This window comes from Heteronotia binoei, chromosome 20 (genome assembly GCF_032191835.1).
Source record: "Heteronotia binoei isolate CCM8104 ecotype False Entrance Well chromosome 20, APGP_CSIRO_Hbin_v1, whole genome shotgun sequence".
Lineage (NCBI taxonomy): Eukaryota > Metazoa > Chordata > Lepidosauria > Squamata > Gekkonidae > Heteronotia > Heteronotia binoei.
In genome coordinates this window covers 32,192,920-32,216,494 of record NC_083242.1, presented here as the reverse complement: position 1 = coordinate 32,216,494, position 23,575 = coordinate 32,192,920, and the positions used below count along the sequence as shown (strand labels likewise).

General features: G+C 48.9%; 1 protein-coding gene across 1 annotated transcript in view; it reads left to right on the top strand.

The window, feature by feature from the left end:
- Positions 1 to 22,495, top strand: part of LOC132588276 (MICAL-like protein 2) — a 143,331-nt gene extending 120,836 nt beyond the window's left edge. The window contains exon 10 of the mRNA XM_060260638.1: positions 22,423 to 22,495. Within this exon, the coding sequence (XP_060116621.1) occupies positions 22,423 to 22,495 (73 nt within the window). The remainder of the gene's footprint in view (positions 1 to 22,422) is intronic.
- Positions 22,496 to 23,575: the final 1,080 nt, after the last annotated feature.

Here is a 23,575-nt window from a genome sequence, read left to right as displayed (position 1 = left end):
TAGACATTTCTTAAATACATAAATGATGTTGTCAAGTTACCCAAATCAAGGAGGCTGATGGGCACATCTAGAAACCAAGTTCTTTTACCACTGCATAATAAACTACCTGCAACCCACCCAGACTGAGTTTAGTGTGGTTCCAGAAGGGAAGACTTTCAGGAAGTCCCATTTCCCCAAAAGTTCTGGTCCCAGAGAGCACATACAGAGTGGCTTTAATTTACTATCAGCACTAGGCTTGCCAGCCTCCAGGTGGGGCCTGGAGATCTCTTGCTATTACGGCTGATCTCCAGCTGGCTCCCCTGGAGAAAATGGCTGCTTTTGCGGGGGGAGATTCTATGGCCTTATGTCTTGCTGAGGTCTCTCCCTTCCCCAAATCCCACCCTCTCCACGCTCTAAGTCCACCCCCGCCCCCCAAATCTCCATGCATTTCCCCACCAATGCTCCCTCTAAGCTGTGGAGTCTTGTGAGCAAAAATGAGCTACTGGCATTAAAGTTGTGAGCTACTGCATATTTAGTTTGCTCTGGGGCCATTTTTCCTGAGCTGAGACAATAATGTGTGAGCCGGGGGCTTAAAAAACTGTGAGCTAGCTCACACTAATTTAGCTTAGAGGGAATGCTGTTTCCCACCCAGAGCTGACAAACCTAAATCCCATGAACTAGTACAGCAGAAGTAGAAGAAGAAGATATAGGATTTATATCCCGCCCTCCACTCCGAAGAGTCTCAGAGCGGCTCACAATCTCCTTTCCCTTCCTACCCCACAACAAACACCCTGTGAGGTGGGTGGGGCTGGAGAGGGCTCTCACAGCAGCTGGCCTTTCAAGGACAACCTCTGCCAGAGCTATGGCTGACCCAAGGCCATTCCAGCAGCTGCAAGTGGAGGAGTGGGGAATCAAACCCGGTTCTCCCAGATAAGAGTCTGCACACTTAATCACTACACCAAACTGGCTCTCCAATGTACCCTCTAAGCTGCAGAGTCTTGTGAGCAAAAATTCTACTTTGTGAGCTACTGGCATGAAAGTTGTGAGCTACTGAATAAATTATTGTGCTCTGGGGTCATCCTTCCTGAGCAAAGACAAAAATGCGTGAGCTGGAGGCTAAGAATCTGTGAGCTAGCTCACGCTAACTCAGCTTAGAGGGAACACTGGGGCCTACCACCAAGGATGTCAATGTCCAGGCGGTGGCTGGAGATCTCCTGGGATTAGAACTGATCTCCAGGCAACAGAGAGAAAATGGCTGCTCTGGCATTATACCCTATTGGAGCCCCTCCCCCTCCTCAGGCTTCACCCCCCCAAACTCTCCAGGTATTTAGCAACCTGGAGCTGGCAACCCAATGTAATTCAGTCAATTGGATCTTCTCTCAAGCAAGTTTGTCTAGGACTGCAGACCAAAGAAACTTGGGATTTTTTTTGTGAGAAGTTGATATGAGGGGAGAGGAAGAACGCCACACTTTTTTCCTCTTCTAAAAAGTCACTGTTTTGCTCAGCAAGCGCATTGCTGAAGGGCTTCTTGTCTTTGCAACACCTTTTCCCTTCAGCTTCTCAACAGTCCAGGAAGAGGCTGAAGGAAAAAAAAATATATCCTTTTTCTCCTCACAAGGTCCTCTCTTCCTTTTGCTGAGGAAATGGAGTGCGTTCTCAGACTCGCACCTGTGTCAGTTGGTTGGCTCCTCCCAGCACAAAATGGCGGCTTCTCCCAGAGCCCTGAGGGAAATGGGTATTTGCTTAGGTTTTGGGGCTTTTTTTAAATCACTTGCCCCAGAGTCATCCTTTTTCATAGGCCTCAATTAGGCTTGCCAAGTCCAATTCCAGAAATATCTGGGGACTTTGGGGGTGGAGCCAGGAGACATTGGGGGTGGAGCCAGCAGACATTGGGGGTGGAGCCAGGAGACATTAGGGTGGAGCCAGGAGACATTGGGGGTGGAGCCAGGAGCAAGGTTGTGACATACATAACTGAACGCCAAAGGGAGTTCTGGCCATCAACTTTAAAGGGATCGCACAAACGGAAATGGAACGGAATGTTTTTAAATTGTACAAAATTGTATGAAATGTTTTCAATGATTTTATCGTGATTTCATTTTAGCGCTGTGTTGTTTTAATTGTTGTTAGCCTGAGGCCTAGTGCGGCCTAGAGGGCAGGGAGAAACCTTCCTAGGGGTAGATACAGGGGCCTACATCTCCCAGGATTCCTTCTGCCCCTTTGAGTAGGTAGTAGAGTTTTGGAGGGAAAACTGGCCCAGAGGGAGGAAGGCGTAAATAGGCCTGCCTGGGAAGGAGGATTATTTTCTCTGGAAAAGGCTGCAGGAGAGAAGGCAGCTGGAAAAATCCTGTGTCCAAGGGGTGAGTTTTAGCAATAGAGGCAGGGAATGTCTAGGCAAGAGGCGTCAAAGTCATTTGTTATAAGGGACGGATCTGACATAAAGGAGACTTTGTTGGACCGGGCTGAGCTATCTCAGGCTGGGCTATGTTATTTAAGATTAACAGAGATATAAACTTTTAAAAGGACACAGACAAGCACAAGTAAAGATTTTTTTTTTTTTAAAACTTTAAATAAAACATGCTTAAAACATTAGCATTTGTTGATCTTAAAGGTGCTTCCTTTGTATCTCTCCCATGGGATCCAGGGAACCGGGCAAAGGAAGCTCTGGCTTTTTCCCTCCCTTCCCCAGGGGACCAGGAGGGGGAGGAGCCTCAGCCAATGGAGAAAATCGAGGTTTTGCTCTGTAGCGATTGAGCAAGCCTTGCAAAGCAAGTTGAGATGCAGAAGGAAGCAAGAGAGAAGGAGAAGGAAGCGGACAGGAGCCAGTTGCTCGGAGGCCTGATAGGAGCAATCCGGGGGCCTGATTCAGCCCCCGGGCCGCATGTTCGACATGCCTGGTCTAGTCAGACGTGCCAGAGTTTTTATTTATTTTCACCAATCTTATATTTTTTATAAATTTTTATAAATGTTGTAAGTTTTATTATTTTCACTGTTACACTAAAAAGTTTTTTTTTAATTATTATTACCCACTTACTGTTTGAGCGCTGTAAATAAACGGTTGTTGTTATCCTCCCTGGGTCCTCACGTCTCCTTGGTCACAATTAAACAGGTTTTACTAATAAGGAAGAGACGGGGTGGGTGGGTACTCTGGGCGCTCCTAGGCAGACCCTTTAGCAGAGTGGTGGCAGTAGGGTTGCCAATCCCCAGGTGGGGGCAGGGGATCTCCCGGTTTGGAGGCCCTCCCCCCGCTTCAGGGTCATCAGAAAGCGGGGGGAGGGGAGGGAAATGTCTGCTGGGAACTCTATTATTCCCTATGGATATTTATTCCCATAGAAAATAATGCAGAATTGATCTGCGGGTATCTGGGGCTCTGGGGAGGGCTGTTTTTTGAGGTAAAGGCACCAATTTTTCAGCATAGCATCTAGTGCCTCTTCCCAAAATATCCCCCAAGTTTCAAAAAGATTGGACCAGGGGGTCCAATTCTATGAGCCCCCAAAGAAGGTGCCCCTATCCATTATTTCCTATGAAAGGAAGGCATTGAAAAGGTGTGCCATCCCTTTAAATGGGATGGCCAGAACTCCCTTTGGAGTTCAATGATGCTTGTCACAGCCTTGATCTTGGCTCCACCCCTAATGTCTCCTGGATCCACCCCCAAAGTCTCCTGGCTCCACCCCCAAAGTCCCCAGATATTTCTTAAATTGGACTTGGCAACCCTAGGTGGCAGCCAATAGCAGGCCCTTCCTGCTCCCTGCTGTGTGACACCAAGCCACACCATCCTCAAGTACCCCCCAAATCTCCAGGAATTTCCCAACCTGGAGTTGGCAAGCCCAAGTCAAGTTCTGTCTCCTGGCTCGTAGCATGTGCTGCCTTATAGTACTAAGTTCCTCCCCTACTCTAATAGGTTCCCTCCTTGTCCATAAGATCCCCACCTTCTCATTCTGTTAGACTCCTTAGCCCTGGCCTTTTCCCTTTTCTCAGAAATGAGAGTAGGGCTCCCAAGTCCCCGCTGGGGGCACGGGATCCCTCGGTTTGGTGGGCCCCAACCCGCTGCCCCCCAAAGCATCCTGTTGCCATGTGACGTGTGTGGCGCCCGGAAGGGATGTATTGCGCTGGGCATGTCGTGTGTGTGGGTGCTCTAGGAATTCATGGGAAACTCTATGGGCTTGCATGAGGACGCTCTAGCAATTTGGGAAGGAAACTCTATGGTATAGATTCCCCCGAATCGCTAGAGAGTCCCCGTGCGAAACCATAGTTTCCAGTGAATACCTAGAGCATCCCCGCATGACATGCCTGGCATAATACATCACTTCCGGGCAAGGCTTTGTTTGTAGAACAAGCCCAGCAGGAACTTATTTGCTTATTAGGCCACACCCCCTGATATCACCATTGTTTTACATTGTTCTACAAAAAGCCCAGCAGGGACTAATTTGCAGATTAAGCCACACTCCCTGACACCAAGCCAGCCGGAACTGTGTTCCTGCTCAAAAAAAGCCCTCCTTCCAGGTGATGTCATTGTGCCATGTGCACTGTTTGTGCTGCGCGCGTGCAAGAAAAAGTCCCCCTCTGGCAACTGCAGGGCCAGTTTGGTGTAGTGGCTAAGTGTGCGGACTCTTATCTGGGAGAACCGGGTTTGATTCCCCACTCCTCCACTTGCACCTGCATGGCCTTGGGGCAGCCATAGCTCTCGTAGGAGTTGTCCTTGAAAGGGGAGATTCTGTGAGAGCTCTCTCTGCCCTACCCACCTCACAGGGTGTCTGTTGTGGGGGAGGAAGATAAAGGAGATGGTGAGCCGCTCTGAATCTCTGATTCAGAGAGAAGGGTGGGGTATAAATCTGCAGTCTTCTTCTTCTAAACCAGAGCCAGTTTGGTGTAGTGGTTAAGAGTGACCGATTCTAATCTGAATCAAGACTTGGAGGTAGAGGGGCCTCTGGAACTCACCTACGAAGGATGCCTTCATCCCAACTTATTTTTGAGTTGGGAGAAGAAAGGGGAGGAGAGATACCTGTTTCAGGGAAGCTGAGTTCTGGTTTCGAAGCAGGTGGCGTGGTTTCAGTCAGGGGTCATTTTGTAGAAAAACAGGTGGTGGAGCTCATTAGCACAACTCATTAGCATATGTCTCCCCCCCCCCACCAGCCAAAAGCAATCCAATTCAAGAAAGGAGACCCCTGGGTGAGTGAGGCCTGCTTGGGCTGGCTAGAGATCCAGCCAGCCCAAGCAGGCCTCGCTCACCTGGGGCTCTCCTGGGCCATGCCCCCCAGTCAAAAGGTCAGCAAGCCACCCGCCACCCAAAATCACATAAGAAGTGGAGAAAGGGTGGTGTGGGCTTCTCCAGGGGTTAATGAGGGCTGCTTGGGGCATGACAAAGCCCCTGGTGGCCGGCTGGCTGCCCGCTCTCCTAATCCGGGGATTGTTATGCAGCTGCACCTACTATTCAATGGACAAAGTAGGTGGGGGGGAGGAGGGGGAACCTTCAGAAAGGTTCAGGAGCTGCGCTCCTGTGAGATTCTGCTGAATCTGAGGCCTGATTTTACTTTTGTGGGACTTCCAAAGAACTCTTGGGGAAAGTTCTGGGGAAATGAGCCTATCCCAAGTGGAGATGAGTGTCTTCCACCCACTTCTCATTTTGCTGCACTTGAGTTTTACAATGGAATAAAAACGAGAGCAAACGAGAGAAGATTTATTCCAGACTTGGAACATGTGGGCTACCATATGTGATCGCTAACTAAACTGGCACTGAAATGTATGTCTGCCGATCGCAACCGGTAGGCGTTCCCTCCCCCTTCCTTTTGTTTATTAAAATTCTATGGCTGTTCTTTCCGAACTACTTTTCAACATCTGGTGAACTGTCAAATTGCGCTTAAATATTTTAACAAACAAGTAAAATATTTTTACTAGTAGTAGTTTTAAAAGAGAAGACAGGATCTTTTACGACTTCTTTTACAGAACGTTTCATTCGACAAGAGGGTTTTTGGTTTTTTTACCAGCTGTCTTTTTAAGGGACAAATATCCATCAAAGACTAACAGGATGGAGCGACTGCCTAGGGAGTTGGGAAGTTCTGTCTGGGATTGGGACCAGCTGTCACGTTCTCCGGGTGCAGGCAGGCAGGAGTCGAAAGCCAGTCCAAGGTCAAAGTCCAGGAAGTCAAGCAGGGGCCAAGTCACCAATGCAGAATCACAAACCGGAATCAGAAGTCAATGTCCAAAAGCCGGTCAGGGTGCCAAGGAAATCAAGCAGGTCAGGATCAGGGATCAGGAAGGAGCGTGGATGCAAGAGAATAGACTTGTTGCTTCCACAAGGTTACCAGGTCCTGGGTGGGAGCTATATGGGAGTCTCAATCAGCCTGCTCCCTGGGTGGCAGTGACTCTGCTAAACTCAGGGCTGAGAGATCTGAAGCATCGGCGTGCCTCATCCCTTCGCTCTGAAAGTTCTTTCCGGAGCCTGCTTCAAACTCTTAAGATGGGGGGAGGAGAGTTTGGAGGAGATTGATTGTCAACACTGGTGCCTGGAGAGTGATTGATGGGCCAGCTGCTGTTTGTTCAGAGTTGCAGCTGGCAACTCTTCCAGGTCTGTTAACCCTTTCAGCTCCTCCTCGTCAGGGCTCATGACACCAGCTCTATCAGAAGTCCAGGGAAACAGGTTTGCAATAAGTTTAGAGGACTGTGCAATATCACCTGAGCTCTTTTCTATTGTTACAGTTTTGACACTCAAATGGCGTGTATGAAAAGGTAAGCGGACCCATGCAATGAGTGATTAAAATGCGGAACTCACTGCTAGAGAATCTTTTGATTGCCACAGGCATATATGACTTTTGGGGGGGGTATGTTTGTGGGTTTTAGGTGTGTGTGTGTGTATTTGCACCTGGAAGTCATGTTGACCTCTGGTGACTGACCCATACTTTGGGCCTGGAGAATATTCAGACAGGTGGCTGAAAGCCTGCTTCTGTCCTCTTGAGTACTGGTATTTCAAGGAGGTCTCTCATCCAAGTACTAACTACAGTCGACCCGGCTTAGCTTCCAAAGTTTGATGAGATTGAGCTTGCCTGGGCTAGCCACATCAAGGCGGAACAGATGACTTTAAAAGACAGCTAGAGGTATATCAGCCATGATGACTAAAGAGAACCTCCATATCCAGTGGCAGTCAGCCTCTGAATCCCAGTACCAGGAGGCAAGATCAGGGGAAGGCTTCAGTCTCCATGCCCTGTTGTTGGCCCTCCAGAAGAACTGGTTGGCCACAGTGTGAGACAGGATGCTGGACTCGATGGACCACTGGTCTGATCCAGCAGGGCTCTTCTGATGTTCTTCTCAGGGGAAGGCCTCAGCCTCTCTCATTGTTGCTGGCCCTCCAGAAGAACTGGTTGGCCACTGTGTGAAAGACAGGATGCTGGACTAGATTGTCCACTGGTCTGAACCAGCAGGGCTCCTATGTTCTTATCGTAAATTTGGTGTAGTAGCTTCCAATTGCCTTCTGCTCCTCTCCCCAGAGGGAGCTCTGAAAGAAACTGCTCTTGAGAGAACAGCTCTGAGAGACCTGTGGCTTGCCAAAGGTCACCCAGCAGCTGCATGTGGAGGAGAAGTGGGAAATCAAACATGGCTCACCAGATTACAATCTCCCACTCTTAACCACTAAGGCAAGATCGCAGTTTCATGTGATTTCATGTGAATAAAGCAGACGCTAAGGGGCACCTTAAAAGACAAACATTTTGTTTCAATGCGAGGGGACTCACAAAAGCTCATGGTGAAATAAATGTTGCCAGTGATTAAGCCCAGGTCTAGATGGTGTCAGATCTTGGAAGCTAAGCAGGGTCAGCCCTGGTTAGTCCTTGGATGGGAGACCACGAGGAAACCCAGGGTCACTATGCAAAGGCAGGTGATGGCCAGCCACCTCTGCTCGTCTCTCGCCTTGACCCGTCTCCCAGGATGCCTTCTTCCTCTTTCAAAATACTTTCTTGCGTATAAAGTTTACCTTCAATCAGCTGTTCCCAAAGCAACATTTTCAAAAAATTAGTTGTAGATTTTCTGAGTTGTATAGCCGTGGTTTTGGCATAGTAGTATCTGATGTTTTGCCAGCAGCTGTGACCAGCATCCTCAGAGGCATAACACAGAAAGATAGAGTTCTCTCTGAGAGAGGAAACAAAAAGAAAATGGTAGGAATTTATATCTACTCAGGAAGGTGGGGTAGGCCTGAGTCATTGCCTTGTGGGAATTTCCCAGGCTGTGACATGTTAATGGAGGAGCTTTCCTGAAGAGGTTCTTTTGTACGTGGAGCTTTCCTGAGGAGGTTCTTTTATATATGGAGCTTTCCTGAGGAGGTTCTTTTGTATATGGAACTTTCCTGAGCTGGTTCTTTTGCATACGGAGCTTGCCTGAGAAGGTTCTTTTGCATATGCAGCTTTCCTGAGAAGGTTCTTTTGTATACGGAGCTTTCCTGAGGAGGTTCTTTTGTATATGTAGCTTTCCTGAGGAGGTTCTTGGCATATGGAATGGCTGCTGGAATTCCAATATTATCCGTAGTGCTGATGTAAGCTGTAGAGCATGTTGTGTTTTTCAGGACTGGAAAACCATGCCCTATTCATTTTTGAACTCTCTTCTTTCCTGTTGAAATTGTGTTTACATTTGTGGATTTCAAAAATCTCCAGCAGCCAATCAGGAGCCTTGCTGGACAAATGCTCCATCTGGCCCATCCCAGTTTCTAAAAAGTTTCAGTAGGCGCCAGGAAAAGTCCTGGCGGGTGACATGGTGCCCACGGGCACCGTTACAGCCACCCCTGCACCTTTCTGTGTCTTGCTGCAGCTTCAGTGATAGAAGCAATTGCCAGGCAAGCATGGTGGGGGGGGGAGGTGCTGTGAAAAACCCACCAAGTATGCCAGTTTCTAGTATGGGGAGGGGGTCAAGTGGCAAAGCTCGACAATGTGGATTAATAGCCGTCCTTTCTTTTGATATTTAAGTTAGTTCCAAAGATTAAAACCCGCCAGGGCACGGCCGCTCTGTCGTTTCATTTGATTATATGCTAAAAGACATGCATTGTAATAAAAGAGCTGCCGCAGGTGAATACAAAAGGAAGATTGCCGAAGATCTGGCGCGGTGTTGGATGGCAAAGCAAACCAGCCGAGACAGAACAATCTCGGGGCTGTTATGAAATTGATAAGATCTGATCTGATCCGGGCCGTGTTGGGAAAAGTCCACGGCTTCCTCGCTGAGGCAAGAGTCGAGGCCGGGCGATTTTGCCTTCCTTGCCTATGAGCTGTCCAAGGTAGTGAATTAAATACCCCCCTAGACAGCAAAAGTCTTTCTTTCTCGTTATTTCTTTCTTCCCTCACTCCTTCCACCTCTTAAATCAGAGGGAGGGAAAAGACCGGCGAATTACAGGGAGACACCGAGGCCTGCAGCCATAGGGTGCGAGAGTTATTTCGAATCAATACTCAGACTTCGTCCTTTTTCGCCTGCCGGCCATCTTGCACGCATGAATGCATGAAGGTGCCCTCTACTGAATCAGACCATCGAGGACAGTATTGTCTACTCAGACTGGCAGCAGCTCTCCAGGGTACTCAGGCGGAGGGGAGGGCCTGGTGGCTCAGTGGTAGAGTATCTGCTTGGTAAGCAGAAGGTCCCAGGTTCAATCCCCGGCATCGCCAACTAAAAAGGGTCCAGGCAAATAGGCGTGAAGAACCTCAGCAGGAGACCCTGGAGAGCCGCTGCCAGTCTGAGTAGACAAGACTGACTTTGATGGACCCAGGGTCTGATTCAGTATAGGGCAGCTTCATATGTTCATATGTTTCCCATCACCCGTTGCCAGATCCTTTAACTAGAGAGGCTGGGTATTGAACCTGGGACCTTCTGCCTGCCAACCTGATGCGCTACTCATGAGCCATGGCCTCTCTCTCAGTTCTCTCTCCTGGCTTTCCTGGACCCCTCTGATTTCTCCTTCTGATTCTCGCCATCTCATTCCAACCCCCCTTTTCAGCCTCTTACTCGTCCAAGATCCTTTTGATGGCTTCCTCCTTTGATTGTCCTGATCTCATCAGATCTCAGAAGCTAAGGAGGGTCGACTCGGCCTCCTTAGTCCTTGCATGGGAGACCGCCAAAGAAGTCCAGAGTTGCTCCGCAGAGACAGGCAATGGCAAACTACCTCCATTTCTCTGTCCTGACCTGGATGGCTCAGACGAAGCCAATCTCATAAGGTCTCAGAAACTAATCAGCATTAGGCCCGGTCAGTACTTGGATGAAAGACCACTAAGGAAGTTATGGTTGCTTTGCAGAGGCAGGCAACGGCAAACCAGTTCTGAATGTCTCTTGCCTTGAAAACACTACTGGGTCACCACAAGACAGCTGTGATTTGAAGAGCGGGGGGAGTCCTACCTATCCCTACACCAGTTTAGCGTAGTGGTTAGCGCGCGGACTCTTATCCGGGAGAACCGGGTTTGATTCCCCACTCCTCCGCTTGCAGTTGCTGGAATGGCCTTGGGTCAGCCAGAGCTCTCTTATCTGGGAGAACTGGGTTTGATTCCCCACTTCTTCGCTTGCAGTTGCTGGAATGGCCTTGGGTCAGTCATAGCTCTCTTATCTGGGAGAACTGGGTTTGATTCCCCACTCCTCTTGCAGCTGCTGGAATGGCCTTCAGTCAGCCATAGCTCTCTTATCTGGAAGAATCGGGTTTGATTCCCCACTCCTCCACTTGCAGCTGCTGGAATGGCCTTCAGTCAGCCATAGCTCTCTTATCTGGGAGAACCGGGTTTGATTCCTCACTCCTCCACTTGCAGCTGCTGGAATGGCCTTGGGTCAGTCATAGCTCTCTTATCTGGGAGAACCAGGTTTGATTCCCCACTCCACCACTTGCAGCTGCTGGAATGGCCTTGGGTCAGTCATAGTTCTCTTATCTGGGAGAACCGGGTTTGATTCCCCACTCCTCCACTTGCAGCTGCTGGAATGGCCTTGGGTCAGTCATAGCTCTCTTATCTGGGAGAACTGGGTTTGATTCTCCACTCCTCCACTTGCATCTGCTGGAATGGGTCAGCCATAGCTCTTGCAAGTTGTTCTTAAAAGGACAGCTTCTGGGTGAGCTCTCTCAGTCCCACCTACCTTTGTTGTGGGGGAGGAAAGTAAAGGAGATTGTGAGCCGCTCTGAGACTCTGAATGAAGGGTGGGGTATAAATCCAAATTCTTCATCATCATCATCATCATCTTCTTCTTCTGTGATGTCATGTAAGTGCAGCCAATGATAGACTCAAAGTTCATCATCACCACTGTGCAGCCCCCGGCTGTTGGAAGCTTAGACTGTTATCATGAGGGGAACTGATCTATTAACACCTTGGGGGGTCTCTTTCATAGCATTTCTGGCAACCCATGTAGCTCTGGCAACCCATGGGATGTTCCTGGGGGCAGAGGCATTCAAATGTGTGTTGCTTTGATCTGCGATATCACTTCTGACACGAAACCAGATGTTCCATCATCATATTAGGCGGATGCTCTATGATCCCACAAATACTCTAGGGGAAAACCTGGAGTGTGGCTCTGGCTCAATTAACAGCGCTTCTGGTTTTTTTTTTCTTTTCCTTGCACCAGAAGCGACATCGGATCAAGTTTTGCTAGGAGCTAAAAAGTCGAGGGAGGGGAGAATCTTTCGACAACGTGGCTGGGAAATGCACTGTTCTTAAAAATAATAAAAGATTTGGTTTATGAAAGAACTGAGCGGAGGGGCTAGGATGCGGCTGACTTAGCAAAGGAGAGAGGCCCCTCTCCGTCCGAGGCAGGAAGGCGTTATTATTGGCCAACAGGATTCTAAAATCACCTTTTCGGGGATGTGCCGCCCTATGAGGCAGACAAACGCTGAGCAAACATTTTCCCAACCCTGAATGGTCCATTTGCACTCCAAAAGTGTCCGTGTTCCAAATCCAGATTTTCAGCAAAAAAAAAAAAAAATGGGCATTGAAGAAAGGGATCGTAAGACCTGGCAGAGGAGAGCTCTCTCTCGCTCCTCTTTTTTTTTTTTGGTGGCGGTGTTGGGAGTTGTATAATGAGAAATGAATTTCTGACTTAACGCATGGTTGGGAAGTTTGTGAGAAAAGGAGCGAGAGAAAATGGGACTCACGACAGCCGCGCGTCCAAAGCCCCGGCGAGCTGGCAGCTATTTCAGGCACAAAAGAAAGCCACCCCTGTGCCAAGAGGCACCGGGCAGCGAAAACTGACCATGAAATGAAAAGGGGAGAGCTGTTGCTCAGAGGCAAAATGAGGACGCTGGGGGCACGAGAGCCATTGGAGCCATTCTTTTGGTTCCTAAGCTCCTGGAAAGAGGCCGGTTGCTTGTAATGCAACGGGAGTTAAGGCAACACTGGCCGTGCCCCCCCCCCCAGGTGACTGGCGAGGGTCCTCACATCCTTGTCGAGGGATGTTTCTAATTAACTGCCTTGGAGTATTTACTTACATTCTGGCAACAGGATTTGGCCGCTGAAGGTGAAACAAACAAGAAACCCACATGCGGGCCCGGAAATAGGCAGCCGCTGTGGAAGCTGACGGAAATTTCAATCACAACGGCAAGCACTGGGGAGAATCGGAGGCCCGAAAGGACCACCTGACTAGTTTTTACTGGCCGGAAAGGGGGAATTTGGAACTGCTCTGTTTCCCTCACTTGGTACCACATGAAAATAGGGTTGCATAAGAACATAAGAGAAGCCCTGTTGGATCAAGCCAATGGCCCATCCAGTCCAATACTCTGTGTCATATAAGAACATAAAAGAAGCCATGTTGGATCAGGCCAATGGCCCATCCAGTCCAACACTCTGTGTCACATAAGAACATAAGAGAAGCCATGTTGGATCAGGCCAATGGCCCATCCAGTCCAATACTCTGTGTCACATAAGAACATAAGAGAAGCCATGTTGGATCAGGCCAATGGCCCATCCAGTCCACCACTCTGTGTCACATAAGAACATAAGAGCAGCCATGTTGGATCAGGCCAATGGCCCATCCAGTCCAATACTCTGTGCCACATAAGAATATAAGAGAAGCCCTGTTGGATCAGGCCAATGACCACTCCAGTCCAATACTCTGTGTCACATAAGAGAAGCCCTGTTGGATCAGGCCAATGGCCCATCCAGTCCAATACTCTGTGCCACATAAGAACATAAGAGAAGCCATGTTGGATCAGGCCAATGACCACTCCAGTCCAACACTCTGTATCACAGAAGAATATAAGAGAAGCCATGTTGGATCAGGCCAATGGCCCATCCAGTCCAACACTCTGTGCCACATAAGAACATAAGAGAAGCCATGTTGGATCAGGCCAATGGCCCATCCAGTCCAATACTCTGTGCCACACAGTGGCCAAAAAAACCAAGTGCTAACTTCCTAGTGAGACCTGGAAATCTCTCCAAGTTACAACTGATGTTTGTATCTGTCAAAGTGAGCTTAACCCTCCCCCTCAAATCTTGCTGGTCTCTAAGGGGCTCCTGGACTCAAATCTAGCTGTTTAGCTGATCTCTGTATGACAGAGACCAGTTCCTCTAGAGCAGGGGTGGCCAACTGCAGCTTGGGAGTCACATGTGACTCTTCCAATCATATGGGTTGGCTCTCGAAGCCTCCACTGTCCCATCAGCAAGCTTGGAAAAGGCATTTCTCTCTTTAAATAACTTCTCCCCCCACAACAGACACCCTGTGAGGTGGGTGGGGCTGAGAGGACAACTCCTTTGGAAGCTATGGCTGACCCAAGGCCATTCCAGCAGCTGCAAGTGGAGGAGCGGGGAATCAAACCCGGTTCTCCCAGATAAGAGAGCTATGGCTGACCCAAGGCCATTCCAGCAGCTGCAAGTGGAGGAGCGGGGAATCAAACCTGGTTATCCCAGATAAGAGAGCTATGGCTGACCCAAGGCCATTCCAGCAGGTGCAAGTGGAGGAGGGGGGAATCAAACCCGGTTCTCCCAGTTCAGAGAGCTCTGGCTGACCCGAGGCCATTCCAGCAGGTGCAAGTGGAGGAGCAGGGAATCAAACCCGGTTCTCCCAGATAAGAGAGCTATGGCTGACCCAAGGCCTTTCCAGCAGCTGCAAGTGGAGGAGGGGGGAATCAAACCCGGTTCTCCCAGATAAGAGAGCTATGGCTGACCCAAGGCCATCCCAGCAGCTGCAAGTGGAGGAGTGGGGAATCAAACCCGGTTCTCCCAGATAAGAGTCCGCACACTTAACCACTACACCAAACTGGTTGTTCTCAGCTTTGTGAATGCACCAAATGCTGCTGCACATTGCTAAGAGTACCATCGTGAACTGGTTCATGCTCATACAGTCGTGACAGAGGATCGCAACCATTGTAGTTGTGGTGGGAATTTGCATTGTTTGGTACCAAGCCGAGCAGATCCAGTGATCAGCCCATGTCCGATCATCACAGTGGATTTTCGGTGAATTCAACCGATGAACGCGCCTGATGCAAAATTGCAGCATCCCCATTTTTACTCGTTGTAGTGGCCCCAACGATGAGGGCAAAAGACCTTAAAAGGAATGGTAAACCCTGACTTATTCTCCCAGCCCATGCCTATTGTTTCAACCCCTCTGCCTTAATGAATTGGTTTTCCCTCCCAGCCCGGAACGTGTACGGTTCGCTTAGAAGTCAAGGGGAGAGTTGATTATACAGGACAAGAGCCGTTGCAGTGTGGAGTGATACCCTTCCCCGCTTTGAAGATAACATGCGGCCCTTAACTCTCTGAAGATCGCTCGGTGTTCTTGTTCCTCGGAGAGGGTTTTGAAACGAGCGGAGTCTTTTGAACGAGAAGTGATAGGCCCATTTAGAAATGGCGAGCGATAAGGGCTGAAATGCCACTTTTGAAATGGAGCCCAAATAAGTGAAAACTGTCTGTAAAGGGACACACACATGTACAGATAGAGAGGGAGAGGGAGAGAGAGAGAGAGAGAGAGAGAGGTGATTTACTCTGGTCATTTGATAACTAAGGGAGAAATTTCCAGTGATAAGAAGAAAATTGAGACAGTGGAGAGCTGGACAACTCACACGGTTGATTCCCCAGACACTTGGATGTGTGAGGCATCTTTGAGGAATTTTCATGAAGGTTGTTTGTTTTGTGAATGCACCAGACGTTGCTGCGCATTGCTTGGAGTGACCACTGTGAACTGGTTCATGCTCATACAGTTCTGGTGGACGATTGCAACCTTCGTATTTGTGACGGAAAGTCACAAGTCTACGACTCACGCGCGAGTGTGGACCATCTCTGGTCAAAATTGCCAGTCTGGTGTAGTGTTTATGAGAGTCTGCCTAGTGTCTGGGATACCCGAGTTCGAATCCTCACTCATGCCATGGGAGCTCCCTGGCCACAGGCATAGACAGCTTCAAACGTAGGTTCATGGAGGAAAAAGTCTATCGGTCTCCCATGGTGACTGAGGGGAACCTCCTCATTCAGAGGCACTCTGAATTTATCAAAAGCCTCTGAATCCCAGAGCCAGGAGGTAACGCCCAGGGAAAGCCTCAGTCTCTCTGTCCCCTGTTGTTGGCCCTTCAGAGGAACTGGTTGGCCACTTTGTGAGACAGGATGCTGGACTAGATGGACTAGTCTGATGCAGCTGGGGTCTTCTGAAGTTCTTAAGAAGGCCTCTGTCTCTATGCCCTGTTGTTGGCCCTCCAGAGGAACTGGTGGGCCCCTGTGCAAGGCAGGAGGCTGGGCTAGATGGACCCTCATTGGTCTGATCCAGCAGGGCTCTTCTGATGTTCTTCTCAGGGGAAGGCCTTGGCCTCTCTACCCTGTTGTTGGCCCTTCAGAGGAACTGGTTGGCCCCTGTGCGAGACAGGAGGCTGGACTAGATGGAGCCTCCCTGGTCTGACCCAGCAGGGCTCTTCTGATGTTCTTATCAGGGGAAGGCCTCGGCCTCCCCTGATAATGATTAAAGGGCTGATAATGGATGATAATGATTAAAGGGCTGATAATGGATGATAATGATTAAAGGGCTGGAGCACTTTCCCTATGAAGAAAGGTTGAAACGCTTGGGACTCTTTAGCTTGGAGAAACGTCGACTGCGGGGTGACATGATAGAGGTTTACAAGATAATGCATGGGATGGAGAAAGTAGAGAAAGAAGTACTTTTCTCCCTTTCTCACAATACAAGAACTCGTGGGCATTCGATGAAATTGCTGAGCAGACAGGTTAAAACGGATAAAAGGAAGTACTTCTTCACCCAAAGGGTGATTAACATGTGGAATTCACTGCGACAGGAGGTGGTGGCGGCCACAAGTATAGCCACCTTCAAGAAGGGTTTAGATAAAAATATGGAGCAGAGGTCCATCAGTGGCTATTAGCCGCAGTGTATGTGTGTATATAAAATTTTTTGCCACTGTGTGGCACAGAGTGTTGGACTGGATGGGCCGTTGGCCTGATCCAACATGGCTTCTCTTATGTTCTTATGTTCTCTCTCCCCTGTTGTTGGCCCTCCAGAGAAACTGGTGGGCCCCTGTGCGAGACAGGAGGCTGGACTAGATGGACCCTCATTGGTCTGATCCAGCTGGGCTCTTCTGATTAAGGGAAGTCCTGGGCCTCTGTGCTCTTTTGTTGGCAATGCAGAGGAACTGGTTGGCCACTGTATAAGACAGGGTATTGAACTAGATGTACCACTGGCGTGATGCAGCAGAGCTCTTCTGGTGTTATTAGCAAATGTTTGTCTGAGTTGATGGCAACCTACTTTTGGGGTGGGGCTCTTTTGTATTTTGTTTTGTTTGTGTCTGTACCTGGAATCATGGCAACTTCTGGTGATTGACCCCTACTGGTAGTCTGGAGGTTATTCAGAGAGGTGACTGAATAAAGGCCCTCCCGACTGCTGGCATTGCAAGGAGGTCTCCCATCCAAGTACTTGCCGGAGTCAACCCTGCTTAGCTTCCAAGATCTGATGAGATCGAACTTGCCTCCGCTATCCAGGTCAGGGTGGTAGGCTAATTTTTAGAAGAGGAGGGTGTCAAATGGAGAGCCGGTTTGGTGTAGTGGTTAAATGTGCGGACTCTTATCTGGGAGAACCAGGTTTGATTCCCCACTCCTCCACTTGCACCTGCTGGAATGGCCTTGGGTCAGCCATAGCTCTGGCAGAGCTGTCCTTGAAAGGGCAGCTTCTAGGAGAGCTCCCTCAGCCCCACCCACCTCACAGGGTGTCTGTTGTGGGGGGAGAAGATAAGGAGATTGTAAGCCACTCTGTGTCTTTGATTCAGAGAGAAGGGCGGGGTATAAATCTACAATTCTTCTTCTTCTTAAACTGGGCAGGGGGAAAGGAAGCCCACCCTGCCTGTCTCCCAGTTATTACTCCCACTGGGCCACGGATTGTGTAGTTGAAGACACAAAGCTGAGAAGGGAGGCCAGTGTGATGAAGAGAGGAAGCGAGCCCCCCTTCAGGCGATTGTGACATTTGTTTTTTTCCCTCCGGTATCGATCCCATCAAGCCGTACCACTGCCGGGGTCACCCTTACACCACCGACTATTTGCTTATTGTACTGGAAAGCAGGTGATAAGTGCTTTGTATACAAACTGTCACTGACACACGCGAAAAGCAAGGCCCGCGGCTGATCCGTCTTGGAGGCTCCTGTCCAGCTCGCAAGTCGGGTTATCAGCAGGGCCGCGTACGAAACTGTCACGGTGCTAAGAACTAAGGCTTTTAATGTGCTTCTGGCATGGAGAGACCCCATTTGGTGGACGTGTGCCCCACACAAACATTTCTGTGTGCCCCACAGAAACGGTGACGGCATCCCCCCCAAAAAACTGGTTGTGAACAAGGCAGTGTGAGAGAACAGCAGTCAAATGAAACCCAAAGACAGTGGGTATATTTTGGACAGGGAAAGGAACATAAGAACATAAGAGAAGCCATGCTGGATCAGGCCAACGGCCCATCAAGTCCAACACTCTGTGTCACACAGTGGCAAAAAATGTTATATACACACATACACTGTGGCTATAGCCACTGATGGACCTGTGCTCCATATTTTTATCTAAACCCCTCTTGAAGGTGGCTATACTTGTGGCCGCCACCACCTCCTGTGGCAGTGAATTCCACATGTTAATCACCCTTTGGGTGAAGAAGTACTTCCTTTTATCCGTTTTAACCTGTCTGCTCAGCAATTTCATCGAATGCCCACGAGTTCTTGTATTGTGAGAAAGGGAGAAAAGTACTTCTTTCTCTACTTTCTCCATCCCATGCATTATCTTGTAAACCTCTATCATGTCACCCCGCAGTCGACGTTTCTCCAAGCTAAAGAGTCCCAAGCGTTTCAACCTTTCTTCATAGGGAAAGTGCTCCAGCCCTTTAATCATTCTAGTTGCCCTTCTCTGCGCCTTCTCTAAAGCTATAATATCCTATAATGCGGCAACCAGAACTGCACACAGTACTCCAAATGAGACCGCACCATCGATTTATACAGGGGCATTATACAGGAGTGGACTTAGCTCACTTGTATAGCATTATGGATCGTTTCCTAGAGTGAGTTTCTGCTAGGATATCAGCACTTTCCCAATGCCTGTTGTGTTTGAACATGGCTTCAAAGGCAGAGCACTCTGTCCATTTGTCTGTCTGTCCATCCATCTGTCCATCCATCCATCCGTCTGTCCATCCATCAGTCCATCCATCGTCTGTCCATCCGCCTGTCCATCCATCCGCCTGTCCGTCCGTCCGTCCATCCATCCATCCATCCATCCATCCATCCATCCATCCATCCATCCATCCATCCATCTGTCTCTTTATCTCAGGGGCTCCAAAGGCGAGTGAGAAGTGGAGGTGGTTGGCCATTGCCTCCTTCTGCAGAGCCTTCCTTGGTGGTCTTCATCCATGTGCCAACCCTGCTTAGCTTCTGAGTTCTGCAGACACTGGGATATAGCATGCTGCCTCCCCTCCCTGGGATCAAACAACTTGATCCATTTAACTGGAGATGCCAGGGATTGCACTTGGGATCATCTCCATACAAACAGGTACTCTGCCACAGAGCCACAGTCCCTTCTCCCCAGACATCCGTGAGACAGTCTTAAACCTACTGGTATGAACAGGTCCTTCTGCTGGTTCCCTCAGAATTCGAGAGAGTCTTGGAAATACCCTGATACGATACCATGCTGGATTACCAAGGGCTACATTGACTGAACTATGGTGGGTGTCTTAGTCACTGAATATATTCATACATATTCTGATTCCTGAGAGACAGTCAAAAGCAGGAGTGGAATTCTAGCAGGAGCTCCTTTGCATATTAGGCCACACCCCCACGGTGTAGCCAATCCTCCAAGAGCTTACAAAAAAGAGCCTAGTAAGCTCTTGGAGGATTGGCTACATCAGGGTATGTGGCCTAAGATGCAAAGGAGCTCCTGCTAGAATTCCACCCCGGTCACGAGGTTCAGTGCAGTTACCACAGGAAGAGGAACTTGGACTTGGCTGGGAAGAAAACAGAGACCTACATAGCCTATACAGATGCACCTCAAGGGATGACCGCTTTGAAGGTCTTGTATTTCCCCAAGCTTACCCAAACCACAATCTGTGGTGAAGAACACAGACCTCTTTAAAAGAAGTACATTTCTGGATTGTGGCCCAAAGGCCAACAGCTCAGGTTTCTTCGCTGGAAATCCTAAACCCTTTTTTGTTTTGACCCATGAACATCCATGGATTTGAGATGGGTGAGAGCACACTCAGAAGTCTTGCTGCGACGTTTGAAGTGCAAGAATCCACTCTGCGGTGGTGTCCTTTTCAGAACCTTGCGGCTTTTAGCTGGAGTGGCGCAGAATTTGTGCCATGTTTCAAGGGGTCCTGTGGCTTCCACAAGAAAACAAAGCTCAAGGAGTTGGTGGGACCTTGTTCCTTGTCAGAGCAACGTCTGTGCTACCTCAGAGCTGTCCAGGGTCCTGAAGAGCCAGTCTTTGACTCTGCAATCTGTTACTCCGAAGCTTGCTAACTACTGCCTGGAGATTCTCTGATGCTTAATATCTCATAGGAAAGTGAGAAAGTGAGTTATGAGCCTTTCTGTTCCATCCGCTATCGCTGCTTTTAATGCGACCACAACTCCTTATGACCTGAGACAGGACCTTGCATTGGCACAAAAGTCATTGTGGCACTATCACACCTGCTTATTTGGTGGCCCAGGGGCTCACTAGATCTAACTGTGCATCTTGCACTCCAAATAGTCACAAATCAAGAAGAAGAAGAAAAGAAGAAGACCATAGATTCCTTTAACAGAAAGGAAGAAGGCATTTTCATCCACCAATCTTGGTACCCAGCTCTGCAAAACACCCTACAGACTATAAATTGCAGAAAGTCACAGAACAACCAGCACATTCCACAGAACAATCAGCACAGTCAACAACCATCTTCCTTATCTTCACACCCCTTCCAACCCTCCCAGCAATTAACACAGAACAATGGGCACATTCAACAGCCAGTTTCCTTATCACTACCCTTCCAGGAAGCCCCACCAAACAATGGGCACAACCACGAACCTATTGCCCTTTCACCAAACCCCCTCCAGCCTAGAAATAGCAGCTCTCCAGCAGCCCTGGCCCCACTCAATGCACATCAGCCAAGAAGGTCAGAGCGCCTGCTCCGGCTGCAACGCCACTGAGGATGTTCTCCGCAGCTGAGAACGAAACCTCTGGAAGGAAAACTTTCTCCAGTAGAACACGGCACTTGATCCCGAAAGATTCTACAAACCCTAATGATGTTACCAGCCGTGAAAACCTGAAATCGTTGAGACCATAGATTTATACCCTGTCCTTCTCTCTGAATCAGAGTCTTAGAGTGGCTTACAATCTCCTTTATTTTCTTCCCCCACAATAGACACCCTGTGAGGACAACTCTTGCGAGAGCTATGGCTTTCAAGGACAACTCTTGCGAGAGCTATGGCTGACCCAAGGCCATTCCAGCAGCTGCAAGTGGAGGAGCAGGGAATCAAACCCAGTGCTCCCAGATAAGAGTCTGCACACTTAACCACTACACCAAGCTGGTTAACCCCGCAGACACACCTATGGTGCCTTTGTTTCCACCACAAGAAATGCAGATTGTATCAATATATCCACATTGGGTCCTGCCTTCCAGTTCACAGTGTTATGTCATGGAAGCTGGTTGGGTGACCTTGGACCAGGCGCATGCTCTCAGCCTATCCTACCTTACCGGGTTGTTGTGAGGATAAAACAAAGGAGAGGAGAAGGATGTAAAGCTCTTTGGGTCTCCAGGTGGGATATACATAAGTAATAATAAAGAAATAAATAATAAACATTTATATTTATATCCTAGTTTTCTCCCTTGTGGGGATCCAGATCGCTTTACAACGTTGTTCACCTTTCCACAGTTTTATCCTCAGAACAGCAACCCTGTGAGGTAGGATAGGCTGAGAGTATGTGACTGGCCCAAGATCTGCCAGCCAGCTTCCATGCCAGAGTGAAGATTCGAACCTGGATCTCTCAGACCCTAGTCTGCACCATAACGACAACACCAAACAGTATTAATTCATATTAATTATTATCGATATTGATGCAAATACTACCTGAACCAAACATTCATTTTGCTTTGTCCAGTTTATCCCCTGGTTCTCAGACAGAAGGACCGAATGGCAGGCTGGTCAAAGACCTGTCTCCCTCAGCGAAAAATTGCCCAGCTGCTGAGAATGCATCAGATTTGGGAACTGTATATAATGTGTGAATCAGTCACATGAACAGCCAAGGGGACAGAGGCTACTAACTCCTGTGAACAAGCAACTGTATGGTCATCTTTGGCATTCCCTTCTTGAATCCTGGTTCCATTCATTTCTGAAGTTCTTTGAAGGAGGGACGGTGGCTCAGTGGTTGAGCATCTGCTTGGTAAGCAGAAGGTCCCAGGTTCAATCCCTGGCATCTCCAACTCAAAAGGGTTCAGGCAGTAGGTGATGGAGATGGAGGGGTGGCGGCTCAGTGGTAGAGCATCTGCTTGGGAAGCAGAAGGTCCCAGGTTCAATCCCCGGCATCTCCAACTAAAAAGGGTCCAAGCAGTAGGTGATGGAGATGGAGGGGTGGTGGCTCAGTGGTAGAGTATCTGCTTGGAAAGCAGAAGGTCCCAGGTTCAATCCCCGGCATCTCCAACTAAAAAGGGTCCAGGCAGTAGGAGATGGAGGGGTGGTGGCTCAGTGGTAGAGTATCTGCTTGGAAAGCAGAAGGTCCCAGGTTCAATCCCCAGCATCTCCAACTAAAAAGGGTCCAGGCAAGAAGGCGTGAAAAACTTCAGCTTGAGACCCTGGAGAGCTGCTGCCAGTCAGAGTAGACAATACTGACTTTGATGGACCGAGGATCTGCTTCAGTATGACTGATCTATGTAGTCCGGAGATCAGTTTCTGGAAGATCTCAAGGCCCACCTGGAAGTTGGCAATTGTACCCAGCAGCAGTACTGCAGTACTGGAGGAAAAGTCTGTCGGTCTACCATGTATGTTCATATGTTTTTAATATGTTTAAGGGCACTCAAGAAACTCTGTGTGGTTTTTGTCTTTAGGACCCTGGCCAACCTCTTCGAAAGAGGGGTCTGGCTGTACCTCATGGATCATGTCACTGCGGCCGTGTGGTAAAATGAGCCAGGCTATGCCACATCTAGGGAACCAGGCCTCATTGGAAAGCACCTCTCTTGCACCACCCGCCTTTTGTGAGCCAACTTGGCAAAAGCTGCTTTTTCGGTCCTTTCCCCCCAAATCCCCGGCATCGGCAGCCATCTCTCCCCTCGCTGCTTCCCCGCCAGCCTAAGGAAAAGAGATGGCGAACGTTTTCTTCTTGATTGTGTCGATGGGAGATGATTTTCAAGGTGAAATTTCTAGTTCAGTTGAGTCACTTTCATTCAAGGCAGCGAGCAAAATGTCACCCCCTCGCGTCGAAACGCATTCGGCGGCCTCCCCGTGCTCTCCCCCCCGCATTTAAATTTACTCCACTTTTCCTTCCTGACACCTGTTTAAATCAATATCTTCCTCTCCAGGTCGTGGGCAGAATGTGCTTGGTCTCTCCGCACAGCGCTTCTCAAATCCACTAAAATCAACACAATAATTGAAATATTTTCAAGCTGATTACTCCGCTGCCTGAGGCTAGGCCGGTTGCTAAGGGTAAGCTCCCCGGTTGCTAAGGGAAGTAAATCATCTTGCATTATTTGATTTTTGTTATAGATATGAAACCGCTACTCCCTCGATTAAATGTCTCTCAGTCTAACACCTATGGGACCTGGGGAAAAAGGAAGGAAAAGCACCAACCTTGACCCTGTCAAATAAATATCTCTAACTTTTCCTGTCCTCCGGCTTCCAAACCAAAGCTGTCTACTGGCTTTTTTTTTTTTTCTCTTCTTCTTCTTCTCCTTTCCCCCCCCCTTCTCTAAAACCTGACTTTAAATAACAGCACGGTGGGGACAGACAGCTGACGAGGGAAAGGAGCTGTCTTTTCCATTAGAGGAGCTCTCAACTTGGCTAAACGTTCTCTATTTACTACAAACACAGCTTGATGGGGAACTACACGGATCTAATAGCTTTGAACACGTAAAATTGGAACAATTACGCTTTCCCATTCAGCTGCCCACCCGCCAAGACAGCGGCTTTACTGGCAGCGGAATATGTGGCACCTTGGAAGGCGCGGAGAGGCAGAGCCGGTGGGGACCTTGCCGGTGAGGTGGG